The sequence below is a fragment of the Pempheris klunzingeri genome, chromosome 11 (genome assembly GCF_042242105.1).
Source record: "Pempheris klunzingeri isolate RE-2024b chromosome 11, fPemKlu1.hap1, whole genome shotgun sequence".
Lineage (NCBI taxonomy): Eukaryota > Metazoa > Chordata > Actinopteri > Acropomatiformes > Pempheridae > Pempheris > Pempheris klunzingeri.
In genome coordinates, this window is record NC_092022.1 from 25,796,780 (window position 1) to 25,817,758 (window position 20,979).

Here is a 20,979-nt window from a genome sequence, read left to right on the forward strand (position 1 = left end):
CTTCTTGATGTCTTTATTATGACCCAATGGTCGATAAAACATGTCAACACAACAGTTCCTTAACCAGAGCTGCTCCCACTGTCCTTCAACCGTGTTTTCAAACTAAATTTAAAATGTTTAAAAGTACTGCACTCTCTCATACTCAATGGTTAAGAATTCCACATCCTGGCTGCCTTAACCGAGATTAAATATTGAAAATAGAATTAAGAAATAGAAAATACTCTTTGGGACACTTCAGCCACACCTTAACATTGGTAATGACCATACAGTGTGTGGGGGGGACGTGTCTGTGCGTACCCAAATCTACTCCTATGGCACTTTGTATTACAGTAGTAGTAGTAGTTATCCTTTTCATGTATGCAGTTTTTCTGCAAAAAGATGCCTCACTGTTGGAACAAGCACAGTGACAGGCTTTTAGTGTGCTTCCTCTTGTTTCAGAATATCACAAGCTTTTAGTGCAGATGCTAGTTTTAGTGCCAAGATAAATAATTTACTTGTGAGATTATTTTCTGGCCTCTGCAGTGCAGACAAGGTTGCTGATAGGACTCTTTGTGTGCCATGTGACCAAGGAGGAGGGAGTGGAAAGCCATATTAACTCCTCCACCCACTATTTTTAAAGCAGTCCAGAAGTAACTCCGCTTGGCTTTAGGTAAAACACACACTGCTTTTGTCAGACCACCACCAAGCTCAGTCATGAGCAGTGTAGTCCAGAACCCCTACATCGGCCGAACGCCAACCACTCGGGTGAGTAGCTCAGAGTGTTTAACATGTTTGACTGATAACGGGATAAAAGGATTGATGTTGCATGGATATGCTGCCCATGTCTGGAGTACTGTATGGAACCAGGACAGGGGGCTTAGAGCATGGTGGCCCAACATTGTGTCTCTTTCTCTTGTTCTTCTCCTCTTCAGTCTCAGTGAAAGTGGCTAGATGATAATAATAATATATATCTTCGTCGTCGGGATGGGGAAAGGGGGTCTTTAATTATTGAGTGCTTGGGGAATTTGTAGTATATGCGCTCTAGCAGGTCAGGAAAATGGAGAGCGCAGAGATTGTACTCTTGATTTATTTGTGAGGACATCGTGAAGGTTGGAATTCATGAAATTTTAAAGTTCTTATACAGCTGGATTTATAAAAGTAGTTTTGTATGATCTTATGAACATTTATTGCTGCATTTCATTGGAAAAAAATACCACTTCTCAGAGGCGTATGATATTCTTTATAAAACCAGATGATGATTAAACACAACTCCTTTCTAACTTGTATTTTGCAGAAAATAATGTATTGTTAAAATTGGCTGCATCAGTGACCCATAAATCAGTCTGGTAGTGTTTTCTTACCTTTTCCAGCAGTGGGTGATGTCTTCAAAGGTATTTTCACAGTGGAACGTGCTGAGAGAGACACGGTCTATAATAAATGAATCATGTTTTTTTGTATTCATTTGAATGAATAAATGAGAATGGTGCACATCTAATATTTATTAACACAATTTTTACACCAACTCAAAGGACCCTGACGTAGTTTGCGTACAAACCAATGGATCTATGAACGCATATGTGAGAATTGTTGTTCAGTGACTATAATTCAGCATTTAATGGCATTGTTCCCATCAGCAAGCTCAGAGATCTGTGTGACTGGATCCTGAACTCCTGATGGGCAGATCCCAGACTGTGCAGACAGATGACCCTGCATCCTCCAGCCTGACCCTCAACACGGACACCCCTCTGTACTCCCTCCTCATGGTTGACTGCTTGGCTACCCAAGATCACTAGCAATCACACACTTAAGTGTTTAAAACTTGCTCACCAACAGTCTTTAAAGACTTGTTGCTGTGTTTGTGACCTGTTAGGGGCCTTTTTCTGGGCAGTGTGGCTGTTTCAGTGTTTTCTATGTCAGGAAGTGTCATGTTAAGGCCCATGGTTGTTTGTAGCTCGGTATAAGGTCGGTTGTGCAGAGTGGTTGTGGTGGTTCTGGCTCAGTCTGGATTTTAGTCGAACATTGAAATGCATCGTTGTTTTACTGTTTGCCAGCCAGAGACTGTAACCTTGGCACAGTGGCCTCTGAATCAGAAGAGTCCATGTTAGACTAAGATATCTATCAGAGAGAGTAAAGCACAAAAGCTCTGAAAAGGACTTGGCCCAAACTGAAGAGGAGAAAGTTATAACAATGTGGTTGAAGACTGAGCCGACTCCTGACATTAAGCATGTACACACCCCACTACCACGTTGTGACGGTCCAGCCGTGGTAGCTGTGTTCATGGCTGTCATAAGGTGGGCTGTGAGCTGTGGTCCCTGGAGCAGCAAGAGTAGTCTGATGGTTGATGTGTTTCATGTAAACAAACTGAAGGTGCATAACATCCCTAATGGCTTTCACCTCCAGTGATGTAGAAATTGTAGTTAGCTGGATCTAAGTCCAGTTACGTGAGAAGCCTTCTGAGCTGTACTCTCAATGCTGTGTCTTTGTGTTCTTGTCTAACACTCAATTAGAGTTTAGCTCAAGATTATCTTGTCTTTGAATTCTCCCTCCAGCCAACAGTGCTATGTCTCCCCAAAGTGAATTATCCTCATGCATGCCACAATTCCACAGATGTCTACCCAGGCACCTGGTATGTGAGTATAGATTCAACAGCATTGTCACTGTATGTGTGCATATCTTCATTTCATTCACACAACCAGCAAAGCACAACAGTCCTTCACATACTTCACTCCCCAATAAATGATTCAGTGTTTGTACTTCAATAATGCAGACAGTAGAGACAGAGCAGAGACTGTGAAACACAGCTGTGATTTAGTTACACGCCGTGACGCACCTGGCAGTTGGAACAGGTGAGAAGAGTGTCAGGACAGTCAATGATCGATCGACCCTCTCAGATCAGCTGAGGAACATTTATAGTTATGAATCTATCACACTCCTGTTTAATCGTGACTCCACATTTGATCTTGTTGTTGACTTGTAGATGCCCAAGCCCGGGGGCTGTGGAGGAGCGCCACCCGGGAGTCGAGACGGCAGTGGGATATATCGAAGCAGTAGCATCAGCAGTGGAAATGGTGGATCTGGAGGAAAGATACTGTCCCTGTCATCAATGAACGAGAGCGTGCACAGTGGCCTGAGCTGTTTCTTGTCAGAACAAGCTCTGGAGCAAGAAGAGAGGCAGCAGCGCAGTAGCCAGTTGGCAGAGTTTCAGCGCTTGAGAGAAGTTCGTGCAGCTGCTCAGCTCAAAAACCTGGAGGATTTCCTCAGGATGAACCATGTTTCACTCAAGGACAGCACATCTTATGCCACTGGCATGATTTACAGGTAAGATGAGACCATGTATGAAACACAGTTAGACCCCTGAGTTCAGATGTGAAAGTGGCCAATATAAATCTACCAGCAGAGCAACAAATTACAAGTGATTAAGGAGTCATGCTACGAACAATGGATATGAAGTCTATATAAAGAATTACAGTATTTGTTTCCTCTACTAACATCGTAGCTACATGAATAAAACCACTGATGACAACTGTTCATTGAAGGCTTTCAGTAATGAGCGGTGACATTTTTTGCCGCTGAAACTTTCTGGCACATTATTAATCATTATATAATATTATATAATATTAATCACATTGACGTAGGCACATTTCAAGCCCCTTTTTGTATGCAGTGGTTATGAATGAGGACATGCATCAACAAGGGACATACAAGGGAATACAAACATGCACTCTTATCCACCCACCTGCCCTTGCTGACACCCCCTGTCATATTTAACACATCAGGAGGTGATGACTTGTTGGTTCTTGAATATATTTACCATAACAGGAGCTAATGAAGTGAGTTCAAGAGAAACTGCAGCACTGTGCATCTCCCAGCTCAAACAAATGGATGAAAAAATGAAGAAACTATCTCACTACCGTCACAACCAAATCAATATCATGCTGAACGACACTGGACCCACTTACAGATACTGAGCTCATTGCCGTGTTTGCATTGCGCTAAAAGGTAAAACTGATTGTTTTTAGAAAAATAATTAAACTTGGGTCACATTTTTATTATTGAGCTGCTGAATTCTTGAAATATTGTTATTTAGGGGCTGCAAATATTGTAACACTATCTTATCGACAAGCCAATAATATTTGTGTTTTTTCCAAATACTGTGTGTAACTGGTGATACTGAGAGATGAGCAGTATTTCAATTAAATATATTTAGAAAACGTATTTAGTCAATTTTATGCTGGACAGAAAAATAAAAAAAACAATCTGTAAGTAATTTGTAACAAAATACTTGTATATGTGGGTTACATATTTAAAATACATGTAATTTATATATATATATTTATATATATGTAATTTTATTGTCAAATAAAATAAAAACAAAAGGTTAAAACTGTAGATAAAGACTGTACAATTGGCCTAATCAAACTCTTACATGAATTACACGACATGATGTGAGTACATCAACAGGTGCACCAAGAGTTACAGTACGTCGTTCATGTGATCAGAGTGATCACACACTGCATGCTAGGGAAAGATCACCGAATGACAATTAAGAGCAATTAACGAACGTGCTCTTGAACTGGCAGATAAACTAACGAGCGAGTGACGTTAACGTACCAGCTGAGCCCCAGACGCACTCAGACAGTGGCGTCTTGTGGTTTATCGTCTTAAATATGGGGCACAGGACAAAATTCAGTTCTGGCAGAGCTACACGTAGGTGTTTTATAGTGATCAGTCTTAATAGTTGTCAGGGAAATGTCCTCTGCACAGAGTCCAAAGTTAGCACCAGCCTCTCGCCTAATGCAAGTAAAAATCGATGTTGGTGACATAAAACAAAAAATGAGGTCATCTGCCGAGTCGATCGATCTTTGTCATTACAAACCCTCATCTGTACAACACATTGTCTCCTCTTCCTCAGTCCATACTGTGCTCTGTGTTTGTTACTCTGCACGTGAAGCACATGGCTCTGAGCCGTAGTGGGAGACCTCTGCTTCAAGGTTGTTCTATCGTATTTCTCTTCTGTGGTAACAAACACAAAACAGCAGCCTGTGGTCAGCGAGACACTTCATGGCTGAATTAAGTCAATTGAAGTAGACGTCCTAAAGATCTCAGCATCTGTGGCACTAAGCGTTAACTGCAGGTTGACAGAGGTCCAATTAGTGTCTCATTTATGGTTTTAATGTTCAATTTGTTACTTTCGTTCTTTGGATTTGCACTGGATGGATCTTTGCACTGGATGGATCTTTGTTTGGGATAATATCTGGTTCCTCACATCACTAGCAGAGACCAGATAAAAACAGTGCCTGCCCTCTGTAGGAAACAAACCACTGCCAGATGACGGCCGCCTCTGGTGCCTCATGTTTCCCTTTGTTTTAGTGCAAAAAAGTGCAGGTACATTTTGAAAATGATCACATTTAATGAACTCTCTTTTTACAAAACATTATGAACTGAACCTGAAATTTCTTAAGAAAAATAAATGCAATTTCAACAATATTATGCCTCAGATTATGATTTATTTATGTGCAGCTTTGGTTTGTTTGACCTGTTGTAGGTGGTTGTATAGTGTATAAAGTCTGGACACTTTGATATGTACAATAGAATACATCGACATTCTGATATTATTATACTTTATAATCTTCTGTTCTCACTAGATTGGGATTTATTTTGTCAACAGAAATCTGGGAAAATCAGGCCTGAGAGTTTCCTGTCTTGGATTAGGTGAGTATGGTGTATATGTGCAAACCTATCCACGATGACATGGACTACGTTTACAGGCACAAAACATTGCAAATGTGTTGTTAAACTAATTATTTTGTCTTCACTCACGCACCAGCATCACTAATCTGTGCCTGCACTCTCTCAAATGTTGGCTTGCAAACTGAACAATGTGCAGATTTGTTGCAATACAGTTGAGTTCATATTTGGAATGGGATCATAAGCACACACACACTGTGATCATTTTATTTTTGTGCAGGCACGTGGGTTACCTTTGGAGGCCAGATAACACAGGAGGTAGGAATGAACACCTGAACAATCTCATGTCATCCAGGTTGTGACAAAGACTTTCAGTTTCATGATTCAGTCTGTATATCTGTTCTCAACAGGGCAGCGTTTCTCACAACAGAAGATGAGACTTGTGTTTACCCTTTGTAGTGCACATGTGGAAATACTGTTTGATCAGAATCAGAATCAGGATTCCTTTAATAATCCCCAGGGGGAAATGGCTTTTTGTTACACACAGCTCCAAAAGAATAAGAATAAACTTCAAACACAAAAGTAATAATAATAATAAAAATAATACCACTACTGCTAATAATAATAATGATATATAACATGTACACTCAGAGTGAGGAGCTGTGTTATATAATTATAATAATAATAACAATGATGTTTTGGGTCAAGTGTCCACCACTTGGTCCAGACTGAAGTATATCTATCTACTGCTGCGTGATGGTACAGACGTCCATGGTCCCTGGAGGATGAATTGTAATAACTTGCGATTGGTGATTGGTTCCATCATCTGATCTAAAAGGCAAATTTGTCCTACGCTTTGGTTTATGACCCAATACCTGAAAGTCTTCTAGGCTTTAACCCTTTAACATTAACCCTTTCATGCATGAATTCTGATAACCTCAGTCAGGATTTTTTTACTAAGTGTTTTTATTCATCTTTAGGCTGAAAAACAAGATTTGAACTTCACTTGCAGTGGCTTCCCACTGGGCAGCAGTGTATGAGATGATGTAGTAGCTTCACTGTCGTGGCTGATGTGCAACTACGCCATCAAAACTCATATAACATATACAAGAAAACAGCTTTTGAATAGCTGCACACTGTAGTGACCTCTATGCATGAAAGGGTTAAATACCTATAACAGATTTCATGACATTCCAGCCAGTAGTTGTTGACATATCTCACTCAAAACCAAAAATGGCAGCCTCAGTTATTGGGATTCATCCTCTGGGGACCTTGAATATCTTCACACAATGGTATGGATATGGCAGAATGGTGGAGCTACCGAGCACTTAGCGGCTTAGAGGTTTCTCTTTAATAGCTGATGTGGTGAAGCTTTGTTGAGGCCATTTAAAGAACCTTTGACTTGTCTGCAGAAAGCTCTCAGAAGTCAGACGAAGGGAAAATACTAAAGTTTCACACTTTGCTCAACTTTATCATCTGAAATGTTGCTGTTGAAGGTGGCAGAGGAGCTGGTGACTTTGGCATATGAGAATGGAATCAACCTGTTTGACACAGCTGAAGTTTACACTGGTGGGAAGTAAGTATAGCTCTGTTTAAACTCAGTCTCTCATATTTAGATCAAATCAAGATGTGTAATACAGTTTTGTTTATGCTTTTATGCTCCCTTTTACCAGGGCTGAAGTTATCTTGGGAAGTATCATAAAGAAGAAAGGATGGAGGTATAGTTGAAGATTGTGTCTGTGATATTGATACTAGTAGGATCACAGTAGAAGGTTTGTTTATTTTCCACCATTTCCATGACATTTTTTCTATATTTTGTTCAGCAACATAATCCCCGTTTTGGAAAATACAGTTCAGTAGTTGATGTATAATTCATGTTTTAAAGACATAACTATTGTTTTAGTAGGGTGTCACCATCAGAGGGGCTTTGTTCACAGCAGCACGTTTGTGTGTATTTAATATAAAAAAACAGCTCATGGTGACGACAGACCCCCCTGAAGGATTCCCTGATCCTTGTTGACCATTACTGTCGTTGTTACTCCACCCTGTGAGTGGAGCAATAACTGGGACTAGGTTAGAGTCATATTTGAACTTGTTTGGCAATGGGGTGTCACACTGGGTGTCCCACAGAGTTGTGGGGTAGGACAGTGTCAGATCAGCACATCTGGTGGGGGCTGCTACTAGTTGTACTGGAGGTCCCTGAAGTGGTCTGTCAGTCCCAGTGCTGTCTCATTTACCTGCAAACTGACCCAGATCTCTACAACCTACATGACCCACCTCTCCTGATTCTAGGCCACTTTATTCTTCATCAATTCACCTCCAAAGGAAAACTGCAGTCAGATCGATACGACATCATGTCTCCACATTGTGGAAATTCTGGAATTGCCACTAACATATACGTTGTTATATATAGTTTTTCATTCATTGGTTCTTACTACATTCAGCATATCTGGGCTTGCATGGACAATTATTTGCAACCTGTCTTGTGTTCAGCCTACTGTAAGTGAAGGCAGCTGTGTGTAGCATTTTTGTATATACTTGTCCTGAAAGTTAGAAATATGATACAAAATACTGCATGGTATTTGAATAAATAAACTATCAAAGTTTGATTTCTATTTTTATATGTATTCTCACCTGCAGGCGTTCCAGTTTAGTCATCACCACCAAGCTCTTCTGGGGCGGAAAGTATGTATCTGCCTGCCTCTCTCTAGATATTTCAGTTTTTTATTTTTAATGCATTTGCAAAAATTTCTAAAAATCTTTTTTCACTTTGTCATTATGGGGTATTGTGTGTAGATTGATGAGAAAAAAAAAGGATTTAATCCATTTTGGAATAAGGCTGTAACATAACAAAATGTGAAGGGGTGTGAATACTTTCACTGTATATGCTCTTCCCCTGTTCCCCTGGTTCCTCGCCTGTCAGAACACATGGTTTTCAACAATAATACAGCTGCTGTTGGTAAACTATGGCAGCTCCTGTGGTGCAGAGACACACTGTCCCAGCCAGAGGGCTCCATCCTCCACTTCCTGGATATCAACATGCACACTGTCGCCCATAAAGTTGGAATAATTGTTCAATACCTCCAATGTTGTTAAAGCCTGAATACACAGTTTGTAAAGGTTCACTGTGGTTTAAGTTTCACTGTGATCTGTTTGGAAGAGTTTGATCAATAAAGTTGAGAAGATATAAACTTTATTTAACAAGAATAAATCACATTGTCACAATCATTTCATGAGAAGAGGTGAAAAACATTTTATTCCAACTTGATGGGCAACAGTGAGTAATATCATATCTATCTTTATGTGCACAATAGGCACAATAGGCTTAGCCTTCACTTACCTACATCACCCACCACAGCTGGAAAACTGTTATCAGCACATTGATGCAACGACGTCACATCTACATCAACATAATGAACCAGGTTTGAGTTTTGGATTTGTGTCATATTCCATGACCCCCTGAAGTCTGTGCTCTGACACCAACCAGGAATAACAGGTTTGATCTGGGTGGACTTTGTTGTACGGTGGCCGGGAGGTGCAAAACAATTTTACAATACGAGAAACACTTTTACAAAGCTGGAGACAAATTGACATTTTAGAAAACAAATTTACAAGATGTGAAACACTTTTACAAACGCCGAGACAAATTTACAAGTAACTTTTTCAACCGGAAAGGGAATGTACCAACTGTCGAGTAGAACCGGAAGTGATAAGGAGTTCATGGTGACCCACGATGGACGGCAGTCAAGCGGTCTTTTGCCCGTTTTGTGGCGAACATATGAGCCCATTAACGCGGTACATTCCCTTTCCGGTTGAAAAAGTTACTTGTAAATTTGTCTCTGCGTTTGTAAAAGTGTTTCACGTCTTGTAAATTTGTTTTCTCAAATGTAAATTTGTCTCCAGCTTTGTAAAAGTGTTTCTCGTATTGTAAAATTGTTTTGCACCTCCCGGCCACCGTATTGTTGTGTTAAATGTTGATGACAGATCAAACCTTGCTGCTGTTCCAGTAAGTGAATATCATCCAGCATGACTCTGTGTGTTTTGTTAAAATTGCTTTAAATATATCAAACATATATCATTAACCTTGTGGAAAACATTACAAAGCTGTAAAACCACAAATTGAAGAATTCAGTCCCTGAATGATTCTTGCAAAGCCCATTGGAGCTGCTTTCTGTGACAACTATCACCAACCAAGATGGCCCTGTGGATTACAGCCTCAGGACTGCACTTTTTCTGTTTTTTTGTTTTTTATTATCAGAGAGCAACTTTTAAACCTTCAACCACCCACTGGTAGTCGGCCATGGGGGGGGGGAGTGTGCCAGAGCGCTGCTTATATGTATGCAGTATGATTATAACCTATATAAAATGGATATCACAATTCTACACAGCCTCAGGAAATGAAAACATTTTTGTTTTTCAGAGCAGAAATGGAGAGAGGATTGTCTAGAAAACATATAATTGAAGGTAAGATTTTTGGTTACCTCTGTGAATAACTACTGGCATTTTGGATTAGATTATTATGTGATAATACCATGAATATGTTATCTTTATGAAACAGGTCTAAAGGCATCACTAGAGCGACTTCAGCTGGAGTATGTAGACGTGGTTTTTGCAAATCGACCAGATCCTAACACACCTATAGAAGGTATAGAAAGGCTGTAGAAACGGCACCTTACAGCCCCAGTGTGGTCACATTATGGAGTAATTCATTGATTTATTGATCATGTAGCCAACTCATTTGTCCGACAGCCTGTAGACTGAGATGTCACAAACCCTCACCAGGGAGTTGTTGTAAGTGTGGGGAACATGAAAACTACTCACAAACACACGTCTCCATCCAACTAAAGACTAAACTAAACCCAGATGTCACATCGAGAACTAATTCGATGTTTTTTTATGCTGTTCCCTCTGATGTGATCTTTCTTCTTATTAACGCTGTCTGATGATTGCTGAAACTTTTGGAGTTAGCTAATTTGGGCTGTGTTTGGTAGAGACGGTGAGGGCAATGACCCATGTGATTAACCAGGGGATGGCCATGTATTGGGGGACATCACGATGGAACTCCATGGAGATCATGGTGAGTTCACACAAGTCTCGAAACAGCCTGTAAATGCATTCGTGATTCCATTTGATTTCTTGTATCTGAGATTTGATTTTGAGTCCCTGAATTGGTGTCAGGTCCAAATTGTATTCAGTCTAAACAGGTCAAACGATGGAAGTGTGGCTCTATCTGCATCGGGTCTAAGGCTGGTCACATTTTGGATAAACATTTATGAATAGCATATTCTATGCAATGTCAGGCATGTACTGTTTTGCATATTTTTCCCATTTTTTAAGAAAAAAGTGTCCATTTTTAAGTTCATTGCAAAAGTAATCTTAAAGTCATTATTTGGGTCCAGTCCCGGATGGTTGGTCTCTCTGTACCATCCACTTCTTTGTAATGGCCTTTTTCCCCCAGCTGCCCAAACTATATTCCAAAGGTATCCATCAATTGTTTTCATCGCTAGAGTTTTACAACCCAACAACATCGTCTTAAAATTAAGTGGAATACCAATTTGAAATATACACTTTAAAGCATTGTTAAGATCAGACCAGTATGGTATTGATGCGCTGGTTGGCTGCCACATTTTCTCCAACATTGACCGTTTCCTTGTGATAAATGTGCACTTTGACGTGGTGCTATAAAGTAATGAGATCCAGCAGAATTCTCTCCACTGAAGATGTACACATATACTCCCACTCATCTTCTGTTAGAACAAGATCTGCTTCCTTTTCCCATCTATCCTTAATATAGTTTGTTGAAATGAGTTATAGTTTTATATAATTTTGATATTATTCCCTTTGGAAGTTTTGATTCGTATGCTTTTATAAAAAGGTCAATCAGTGGATTATATTCTTCTATATTTTGCCTAATCTCTTATAATCTCTTTAATATAATAATTCCTTGTTTGTAGATACCTATAAAGATCTTCTTTCTCCAGGTTAAATTTATTCTGCAGTGTGTCAAAGCTTTCCAGTTGATTGTTATTTACAATCTGGAAGAAGACTTTTATACCTTTTGTGATCCAAAATCTGAATCTGGAGTCATTTCTGTTTGGGGTGAAGTTTTGATCATATGCTAGCAAACTCAGCTTTTTAACTTCCCTGTCCAGTTTATATGTTTTGATCAGGTCCTTCCAAACTGTAAATACAGACTGGCTCCTTTTTTTTGGGAAATTCATTCATGCACATTAAGTTTTGGTAATTTTTCCATGCATCTGTCTTTTGATTGGGTCAAATGTTTGTGAAAACTTGTGCCCTGTGTTTTCTGTAGGAGGCATACTCAGTGGCACGCCAGTTCAACCAGATCCCACCCGTCTGTGAACAAGCAGAGTACCACATGTTCCAGAGGGAGAAGGTTGAAGTGCAACTACCTGAACTGTTCCACAAGATAGGTAAGGTTACAGGTCCGCCACTGTCAGAACTCAGACATTAGTGTTATATATTAGTTTCTGCAATTAGATAAGAAACAAGCATCCAAATGCTCACAAGCTGCTTGGACCCCAATCACTGCTGCCTATGGCCACATTTATGTAAATTGTTTGTAGGATATGATTGACAGGCCATCCTTTCTTTCTTGATTGTTAAGTTATATTTTGTGTATTAGTTTGAATCCTGCAATTACAAAGTTGCTGTGTGTGATTTGGTTTTGGGTCTGCAGGCATTGGAGCTATGACGTGGTCTCCACTGGCCTGTGGGATCATCTCAGGGAAGTATAACAGTGGGATCCCCCCTTATTCACGAGCCTCTCTAAAGGTAACACACTTCCTTTCTGTTCCTTTCCCACTTCTCCTCATTTCATTTTATCACGTCACATCCATCCAACCACTTATCCTGTCACTTATTCATCTGATGAATCCTCAGCTTTACCCGTTCTTTTGTTTTAACTACTTCTCTTTTGCCAATAATATATTATTATCATAATAATAATAAACAATATTGGTAGCAAACAATCAAAGTGGAGAAAAAGGCCAATCAGAAATACATGTTATAGCAAGCAGGCAAATACATTTGAACACAGAATAGATTTTTCTAAGCTCTTTCTTGCCAAAAGCCTTCTCTGAGTGCACATTCGCTTAATTTGTCCCATTTTTATACAGTCTGCAAACATTAACGCAAACTCAGTAATATAGAAGAACAAAACTCTTGTAACTTTCTACAAACTGGCTGAAAAATATCTATCTGCAGGTAAACTCATCCTTGATCACATAGCTACACAGGAGTTTTGGAGACGTAGGTAGCTCATTGACGTTCTTGCTGTGTAAAAGTAGCTCAACGCTTGAAAAAGGTTGGAGACCCCTGACTTACTGAAATTGCAATATTTCTAATCTAACAGTAGCACAACACTACAATTGTTATCTTTTTGTTTTTTGTCGGTTCTTTTTGTCTGTAGAAAATAAAAAACATAAATAATTTTTCTTTACCCAAATGACTTAGCCCCAGTTGTAGTTAGACATACACATTCCCCATACAGTCACAGTCTAAATCACCATCTAAAACAGAATAATCCAAAAGATCAAATAGGTTTGAACTGATTTACACTTTCACTTTCCACCCTGATGAAGGCAAGAGTCTCCAAAAATAGTTGTTTTTCTGACGTAACAACGGTCTAATGCCAGTATTTAGCCTTAGATGGAGTTTACTGTTTGCTTTGGGCTGCATTCCCCAACAACCCGGCTCAGAGTAGACTAGACACAGATGCAACAGGGGCTGAATTAGTGGAAGTAACTCAAAAATAGTTAAATCAGTAACACATTATTCTACACAGACAAGAACATTGTAAACAAACTTATTACTTTCAAATGGAAGTAGCTCGTGTTGTAATATTTTACATCTGGAAGTGACTTGCCAAACACTGCAGGTGATCTGTTTTTTAATCAACCAAATCATCGTCTGTGGCCGTCAAAGGTTGTGGACATTACCAGAATCCCCGACTTGCTTTTATTTATTTCTGAGCTCTGTGTTGTGTCTCTGTGTCTGTAACAGGGTTATCAGTGGATGAAGGACAAGATCCTGAGTGAGGAGGGCCACCGTCAGCAGGTGAAGCTAAAAGAGTTGCGGGCAGTTGCTGAGCGACTAGGCTGCACTCTGCCCCAACTGGCTATTGGTAAAATAACTGTAATTTGTCGCACTGTCTTTACATTTGCAGGGTTTTCTTCAGTTGTGATGATTATAGAGAGCACTCAACCCACTTTTGTTTCAGTCAGGACGCTTGCACACACACAGCTTGCTTAAATAGCCCTGGTTCCCTGTCCTTTGGGCTCTTACTGCTTGTCCTTATGCAGTCGTATCCTACAAATCTGACTGCACCCCATCGTTATGTCCTTCTTAAGTCTTAACAAGCGGTCCTTCTGTATGAAGAGTGCTTTATATGGAGGTAAGAACCACGACAGTACCAAGGCACTATTAGTACACACACACATATACAGTGGATCCATCATGTCCATCATGTCCTACTATGTAGTTGTCCATGTTTGTTTCTAGTGGAATACCAGAGGTTTCTGTCTTTAGAATAGTTTATCACTTCACTCTTTTACTATTATTAGTCATGCTGTTATTATTCATATATTCATTATTGTTACCATCATATTCCTATTATCGGTAATATAGCTACTATCATTACAGTTGTTTGCTGTGCATCTCCCCTCCCACATCCAAACCCCCTTCTTTCTATCTTTCTTTCTTTTTCTCTCTCTCTCTGTCCAACCTCCACCCAACACGGACCCCTACAGAAAGCCTCCCCCTCTGATCCTGGGTCTGTTTGAGGTTTCTTCCTGTTAAAGGGGAGTTCTTCCTCCACTGTTTCCTAATATAATATCTGATGCTGCTCATGTGGGGATCCTTGAGTCCTTAATTTTTAATTCCTGAATCGTTGGTCTCTCTCTAATTAAAGAGTTTGGTCTAGACCTGCTCTTTATGGAAAGAGTCTTGAGATAACACTTGTTAAGAATTGGTGCTATATAAATAAAGATTGATTGAAATAAGATACTTCTTCTTTAACTTAAAAATTCCATTTGTCATTCATGAAATATGCAGGCTACCAACTTCTCTCACAGAAACATTTAAGGGATGACTACGTTTGCACATATCTGTCCAGCACATATACATGTTGGAATGTATATCTAGCCCTTGTTCTAGTCCAGTTGTCCCCCCACACACAACAATGCCTGCTGAGGGATTGCATTTACCTTTTCTTTCCTGTGCTGCAAATTCCCACAGCATGGTGCCTGAGAAACGACGGGGTGAACGCTGTCCTGCTGGGGGCTTCCAGAGCTGAACAGCTGATGGAGAATATCAGAGCAATACAGGTCAGGAAACATACAGGAAGCAGGTGAACCAACCTTTGGTCTTCACGCGCAGCATCCTCTTCATCCTCTGAAAGGAGTCTTCCTCAGAATCAGAACCTTCTTCCCCAGATTCACCATCTTCTAACTCATAGAAGAGCTGTAGTGCGCCACTTCGGCTCTTCATAACTTTAGTCTTAATAGGCCGATCGACAAAATTCAAACACTTGTAAAAAGTTTGAAGTGTCCGCTTTCCAACAGTCTTTGAACTGAGCACCTGTGTGCTTGTGTCACAGCTTTACGTTTTCAAACGTGTGACATGTGACTGTGACGCCGTGTGGCGGTCCTAGACTCCGAAGGGTTAAAAGGTCTGTCCAAAGTTTAAAAGTAGTTTTGCACTTGTGTAAGGAGCGTTCCTGGTTCAGAAAGTTCTGTAAAATAACATGCTTTGTATCTGTATATCCAGTCAAAAGTAAATTGTACTTCGGTAACTAATTAATCAGTGGTGTCAGTCCATGAGTTCCCTTTTGTGTTTTGAGCTGTTTTTGACTCACAGCAGGTTTTTCTCTAATAGAAGGCTGTTTCAAGAAAAAGTCTGGTTCTCTCTGAGGTAATTAGTTTCAGAAATTCAAGTAACCCTTTCTTTCTTCTCATTCCACAGGTTCTTCCAAAGCTGTCAGTGTCCATTGTATCTGAGGTGGATAACCTCTTGGGAAACAAGCCCTACAGTAAAAAGGACTTTAGATCCTAGAAGCACCAGTGAAGACAGAAGGAGGCATGGACGATAGACAGTATAGCCATTTATGAGAGTGTAGCAAAAACGGAATAATCTGGAATCTGTTCCTAAAAGCAATAACGAGAAGAAATGTGCCATTGCTCATTTCACTAAGTTAATGTGCTGTCAGTCCACTTTCTTGACACATTTGCACTTGATAATAGCTCGACAATATGCAATACATAATCTAGTAGTCTGAACATTGCCCAAAATGTTCTAATCAGCTGAGCCACTAACGCGCAACAACAGCTTGGTCTACCAAACCAGGCTCCTCTTCACTGTCTACAGCATGTCAGTGTGTAACTTACAAAATGAATGTTGCACAAAACAATGATGTGTGATGCATTAGCCTTTTCAGTGCAATAACATCAGACATCCTTAAACACTGTTAATACTCGTACTGTGAGAAGAGCTTGTAGTGATCAGGGTCTTTTTGTTCTTTATATCTCATCCAGATTCAAATGTAACTCACTTTTGTTTATTTATTACATTAATATAAAGAAAGGAAGCAGACAACTTCACTGTTTATTGTGTTACGCACTATGTGACGTGTGCGTTATTAATCCACCTGACCGGGACGCCTTCGGCCACAGGTACCTTCCTCGTGTGCATTCGTTTTCTGTCTCCATCAAGAGCAGGCAGAACTGTTTCTCGTTGTTCAGTCATGGACACCCTCATGGGCACCCCAGCGGACGAGCACACAGGGACGGCTGGTAAAGAGACAGACATTTTCCAAAGACTTGTGTTACTTTTAGTCACAGTTGATTACAGTTGCGTTCATGTAATTATGTTTTAGTCAATGCATGTTTGGCTTTTGGTAAAGTTGTACTTTTATTAAAATCTTTACTGAGACCTTTTGTCAAACCCTTTGTCGTGGTGCCTCAAGTTTTTTCAACAACATCCTCGAGCTAATAATGACCCAATATTCTGTAGAAAGCTGTAATAGAATTCAAAGCTGCATGTTGGAATGTTTTGACTTTGCCAATGTGGACAAATGACCATAACTCTCGAGGGATGTGCTCTGACCTGTAGTTTAAGATGAACTCCCACCACTCCAGGGATGTGCAGTCTATCATGAGAAGAAAAAAGAAATAAAATAATAAAATAAAATAGTTATCAATATTTTTCCTCTGGCCTATGCTTTAATGCATCTTCGGTGTGGTTCCCACAAGTTTTGATCATTTTTATAGTCAAAATCACCCTCCCCCCCCCACCTGGCTCGATCCCTCACAAGGTGGATTGAGTGCGTGCATCTGTATGTTTCCAATATCCTGCTTGAAGACACTTTGGTTATACGTTTTAATTGCCATAGTGTTCGGTGATGTATTTCATGCATGTGTGTAACACTTAAGTCTTGTTGATCGAACAAAACTCCAGAAGCAGAAAGCTGCTGTGAGGCAGCCAGTACCTCTGCCTCACAGAGGGGGGCGGTAGTGAGCCTGGAGGGCAATGAGTTAATAGGGAGTTACTCTTGCTAAAGTTAAAACAATGTTTTTTTCACTAGCTGGAAATGGAGGATTTGATTTCAAAGCTAAGGAAATTTTCAAAACTGGACTCTCAAGCAAAGCAAGAATGAATAAAAACTGAGAGACCTACGAGGTCTTTTCAGACGGAGTGGTAGAACAGAAAAGATCAGCTTTGTGGCTGTGCTGCAAAAAAAAAACCTTTTTGCTTTCCTTAGCAAATTCTGGACCCAAACTGGATTCTGTGATTTGAAAAACTTGCAGAGTCTCAGCAAACATGAACGAACAGCTACTCACATCCAAAGTCAGATTTCTTTAAAGACTTTGGGAACATCACAGATTGATCTGGCTATGAATGAACAATAGAGACTTAATATCAGCACCACAGTGCTAAGGTAAAAGAAAACAGTGAGATTCTTTTTTTCCTTTATTCATAAAAAACGGCTAAAAAAAAAATATGCTTCCTCCGAGCTGCTATAAATTTAAACTTCTTCGACTGAATTGTGAATTTATGCTATTTTATTAGAATATATGTTTGTAAATCTGACCAACCACAAACCTCACCTCACGTCACTGCACCACTCCCTCCATCACAGAGCGTCCTGACAGCAAGAAAGTGGGACTGGATGAACTCAAGGAGGCCAGATGGACAAGAAACAGTTTCACATTTTTCAATACAGAATTCCAAAAATCTTAATCTGAAATGTGCAGTCAGGTAAATTTAATGAAACAGGTGCATGTATGTATTTATTGATTTTGATAAGACTGTTCAGACCACGGTGGTGCGGCCGTTAAGACATGCAGGTTCATTGGTGACTCAATTATTAGGTAAATTGTATTCCTGAGGATTATTTTTATTTTTGAAGAAGTCAATCTAAACCTCAAACCTGAGTATTAAGAGTATTATTAGAATATTCAACCTTTATACTAAATGATTTCTCCCAGACTTGTGTTTTAATTAAAAATCAGACAGAGGACACAAACAGTCAGGGAGGAGCCCTGGTAGGAGACAGTGAATTGCAATGCCATCTCTCCACAGCTATAAACTCAGTCAGTACTTACTGTGACACACTGGAACAATAGTTCATGATGCAGCGAATGAGACTCGTCCTGATTGTATCTATAATTATTGTTACATACATCTGCTGCTACTGACTAAGCTCAGTTTAATGAGTAAATTAACTGATTGCAAAGTGTATAACAACACACACGATCAAACCACACAGGACTAGCCAGCTTTGTTTCATACATTTGTTTAATCTATTTTGCGCAAAGTTGGATCATTCTGACAGCAGGTCTGCTGTGGCAGTGGTTAGTCAAAGCTTAGTTTGATAATCAAATGAACTGATCGTAGAGTATCCATGGCATTTAAAAACACAGCAACGTTTACTTTTATTGGTCAACAAGTGAACAGAACTAACCACCCAGTCTTTTAACATGTCATCTACCGTACGTGTTGACAGCAGAACCGTCATGCCGGGAGAGTGTGTTCACACATACATGATACAGGTTACATTCAAGTCTCTACCAGAACATTCACAGCCTGAATAAACTCAGTTTTGCCCGATCTGACAGGCAAGATGTGTTGGCTGGACTTCTCCTTCCTTGTTTGTCTTCTTCATGTCGTGAGTGTGATGAGCTAAGGAGTGAGATGTGAGTGACGGGAATGAGGACACGTCCAGGAGAAATGAGATGCACCCAGGACCGCTGTAATGTAAAGTGTCATACACAGTTTGAACAGTTTTCTCCATCATACACAGGATTTGTGTTTGGGCAAGACTTCTAAAGTGTTGGTGTGATTCAGAATAAGCACTGGCTCCGTCTAGATCTTCTCATGTGCAAATTGTTTAGTTTTCCAACAAAAGATTCGTTTGTATGTTTCATGTGACATAAAAAAAATAATTAGGACTGGGACTGCAACAAAACCCATCCATTTCATTTATTAACAGTCCTACTTGTCTGTTTTCTGAAAGAAATGCAAAATTGAAGTAAGAAAACCTGACATCCAATAAAGTTATTTACAAAAATGTTAGCACTGTGGAGATCATAACAGGTTACATGCAATTTTGCGTAAGAGACAGCTGCATTTAACAATTAACAAAACATACAATCAACATAACATACAACAACCTATATAATAGATACTAACTGGCAACCTTTACATGAAGTTCCACTGGGGTAAAAATATATAATGTAGGCCTGCTCTATATAATTCACAGTAATAGTGGCCTCTCAGTCATGACTGGTGTGTTCTGATATGTGCCCATGGATGGTTTGGTAGCAGAGATATAATAGGGCTTTTAGCAGGAGGAATATATTGAGTAACAACGTACAGAGTTTTAATGGGGTACAGATTTTTTTTATGTCAACCGTTGGCTATGTGCACTGAGTAACAGAAAAACAAAGGGGAAATGTCAAAGCACTACAGATGATACTTCATACTACAATGACTTTCAGCTGGTGAGCCGCTTGTCACAAAACAGTATTATGCTTATATTTAGTCTCTGATATCTTATCACAGGTATTATTTCCAAATAAAGGTACTTTAGAGTTTGCATTGTATCATAACGAGTCCTGGAACAAGTCACAATTTGCAGAATTTGAGAATTGACACCTATGTGGACTTCAGTCCGGTATCCTCTGGACTTGTGTCCATGTTGATTGATAACACACCATTTCACCATTTATATCCAATAGTGCCAATGCAGGAAGTAGTGCAGCATTTATGTAGCTACTCAAAAATAAGAGTGTGGAGGGTTATGGATGGTTATGTGTGTGTGTGTGTGTGTGTGTGTGTGTGCGCTCGCGTGTAGATGACTTTGATACAATTGCGTTCAGTAATTGTAATTGAAATTTGCCTATTCATTAAACTAAACCACAACCTCTCTCCAACCCAAACTTACTAGTTCTATGCTCAGATATTACAGAAAGCAAGAATTTGAAGGACGCCGTCACTGAACATGATCCAGGATTCTGCAGGACTGTCCAGTACCGACACCCTGGTCTGGAGGTGAGGTTGGTCGACTCAGGTTTTTTTGTTAGAAACTGCACTTGAACGCAGCACATAGACTACAGCTTACAGCCGGTTGGCCGAGACACACATGGAAGTTATGCATGAGAAGAATAAGCCCGGCAGTTATAGTCTGTATTCCTAATCAAAGTATCACAGAAAGATGAGCAAAAAAAAACAGTTTCAGTACCTAACTCAATCCAGGTGAACAGTTTTTGCTATACGCACTGTATATATGTTTGATGAATACATTGCAACTACAACTGATTTTGCTTTGCACTGGCAGTGTTTTGTCTCTGCTAGAAGAAAACAAAGGGCAGAGGCAGCAGCTATGGATGAACATGAACTGCCAGTTGGACAGCGCTCTCATCGGCCTTATGAATTATCAACATCTCATAATACAGGATCAATTAGCTGCTGATAAGGCAACACACCAGAAAACCACAGGCTACTGTTTGCCACAGGGGGCTCATACGGCAGCATGTATGTGTCATTATATGTATTTAAAAGCCATCTGAACGGAGAAGGTACAGCTCCTCTAATGAGTTGGGATGGGAGGTTTTCAGCAGCCACAAGAAGTGCTGCACGCTGTGTGAGGCTGTCAGGATCAAATTAAAGCTAGGATCAATAATACTGTTAACATGTGTTTGTCACAGGCACCCACCAAGTCTCGTCTCTTGTTAATCCACCTCACTCCATGGACACCAAAAAGAAATTCACATTTTGGTTAATTAGCATTTC

The 20,979-nt window shown here is 39.9% G+C and overlaps 1 protein-coding gene across 1 annotated transcript; it reads left to right on the forward strand.

Moving 5' to 3' along the window:
* Positions 1–693: 693 nt before the first annotated feature.
* Positions 694–15,741, forward strand: LOC139209349 (voltage-gated potassium channel subunit beta-2-like). Its single transcript, XM_070838999.1, has 15 exons — positions 694–744; positions 2,957–3,297; positions 5,648–5,691; positions 5,948–5,985; positions 7,164–7,243; positions 7,341–7,385; positions 8,308–8,352; positions 10,088–10,131; positions 10,226–10,312; positions 10,659–10,744; positions 11,981–12,101; positions 12,368–12,462; positions 13,693–13,813; positions 14,926–15,014; positions 15,652–15,741. Exons 1-15 carry the CDS (start codon positions 694–696, stop codon positions 15,739–15,741), a joined length of 1,377 nt encoding a protein of 458 aa, XP_070695100.1.
* The last annotated feature ends 5,238 nt before the right edge of the window (positions 15,742–20,979 follow it).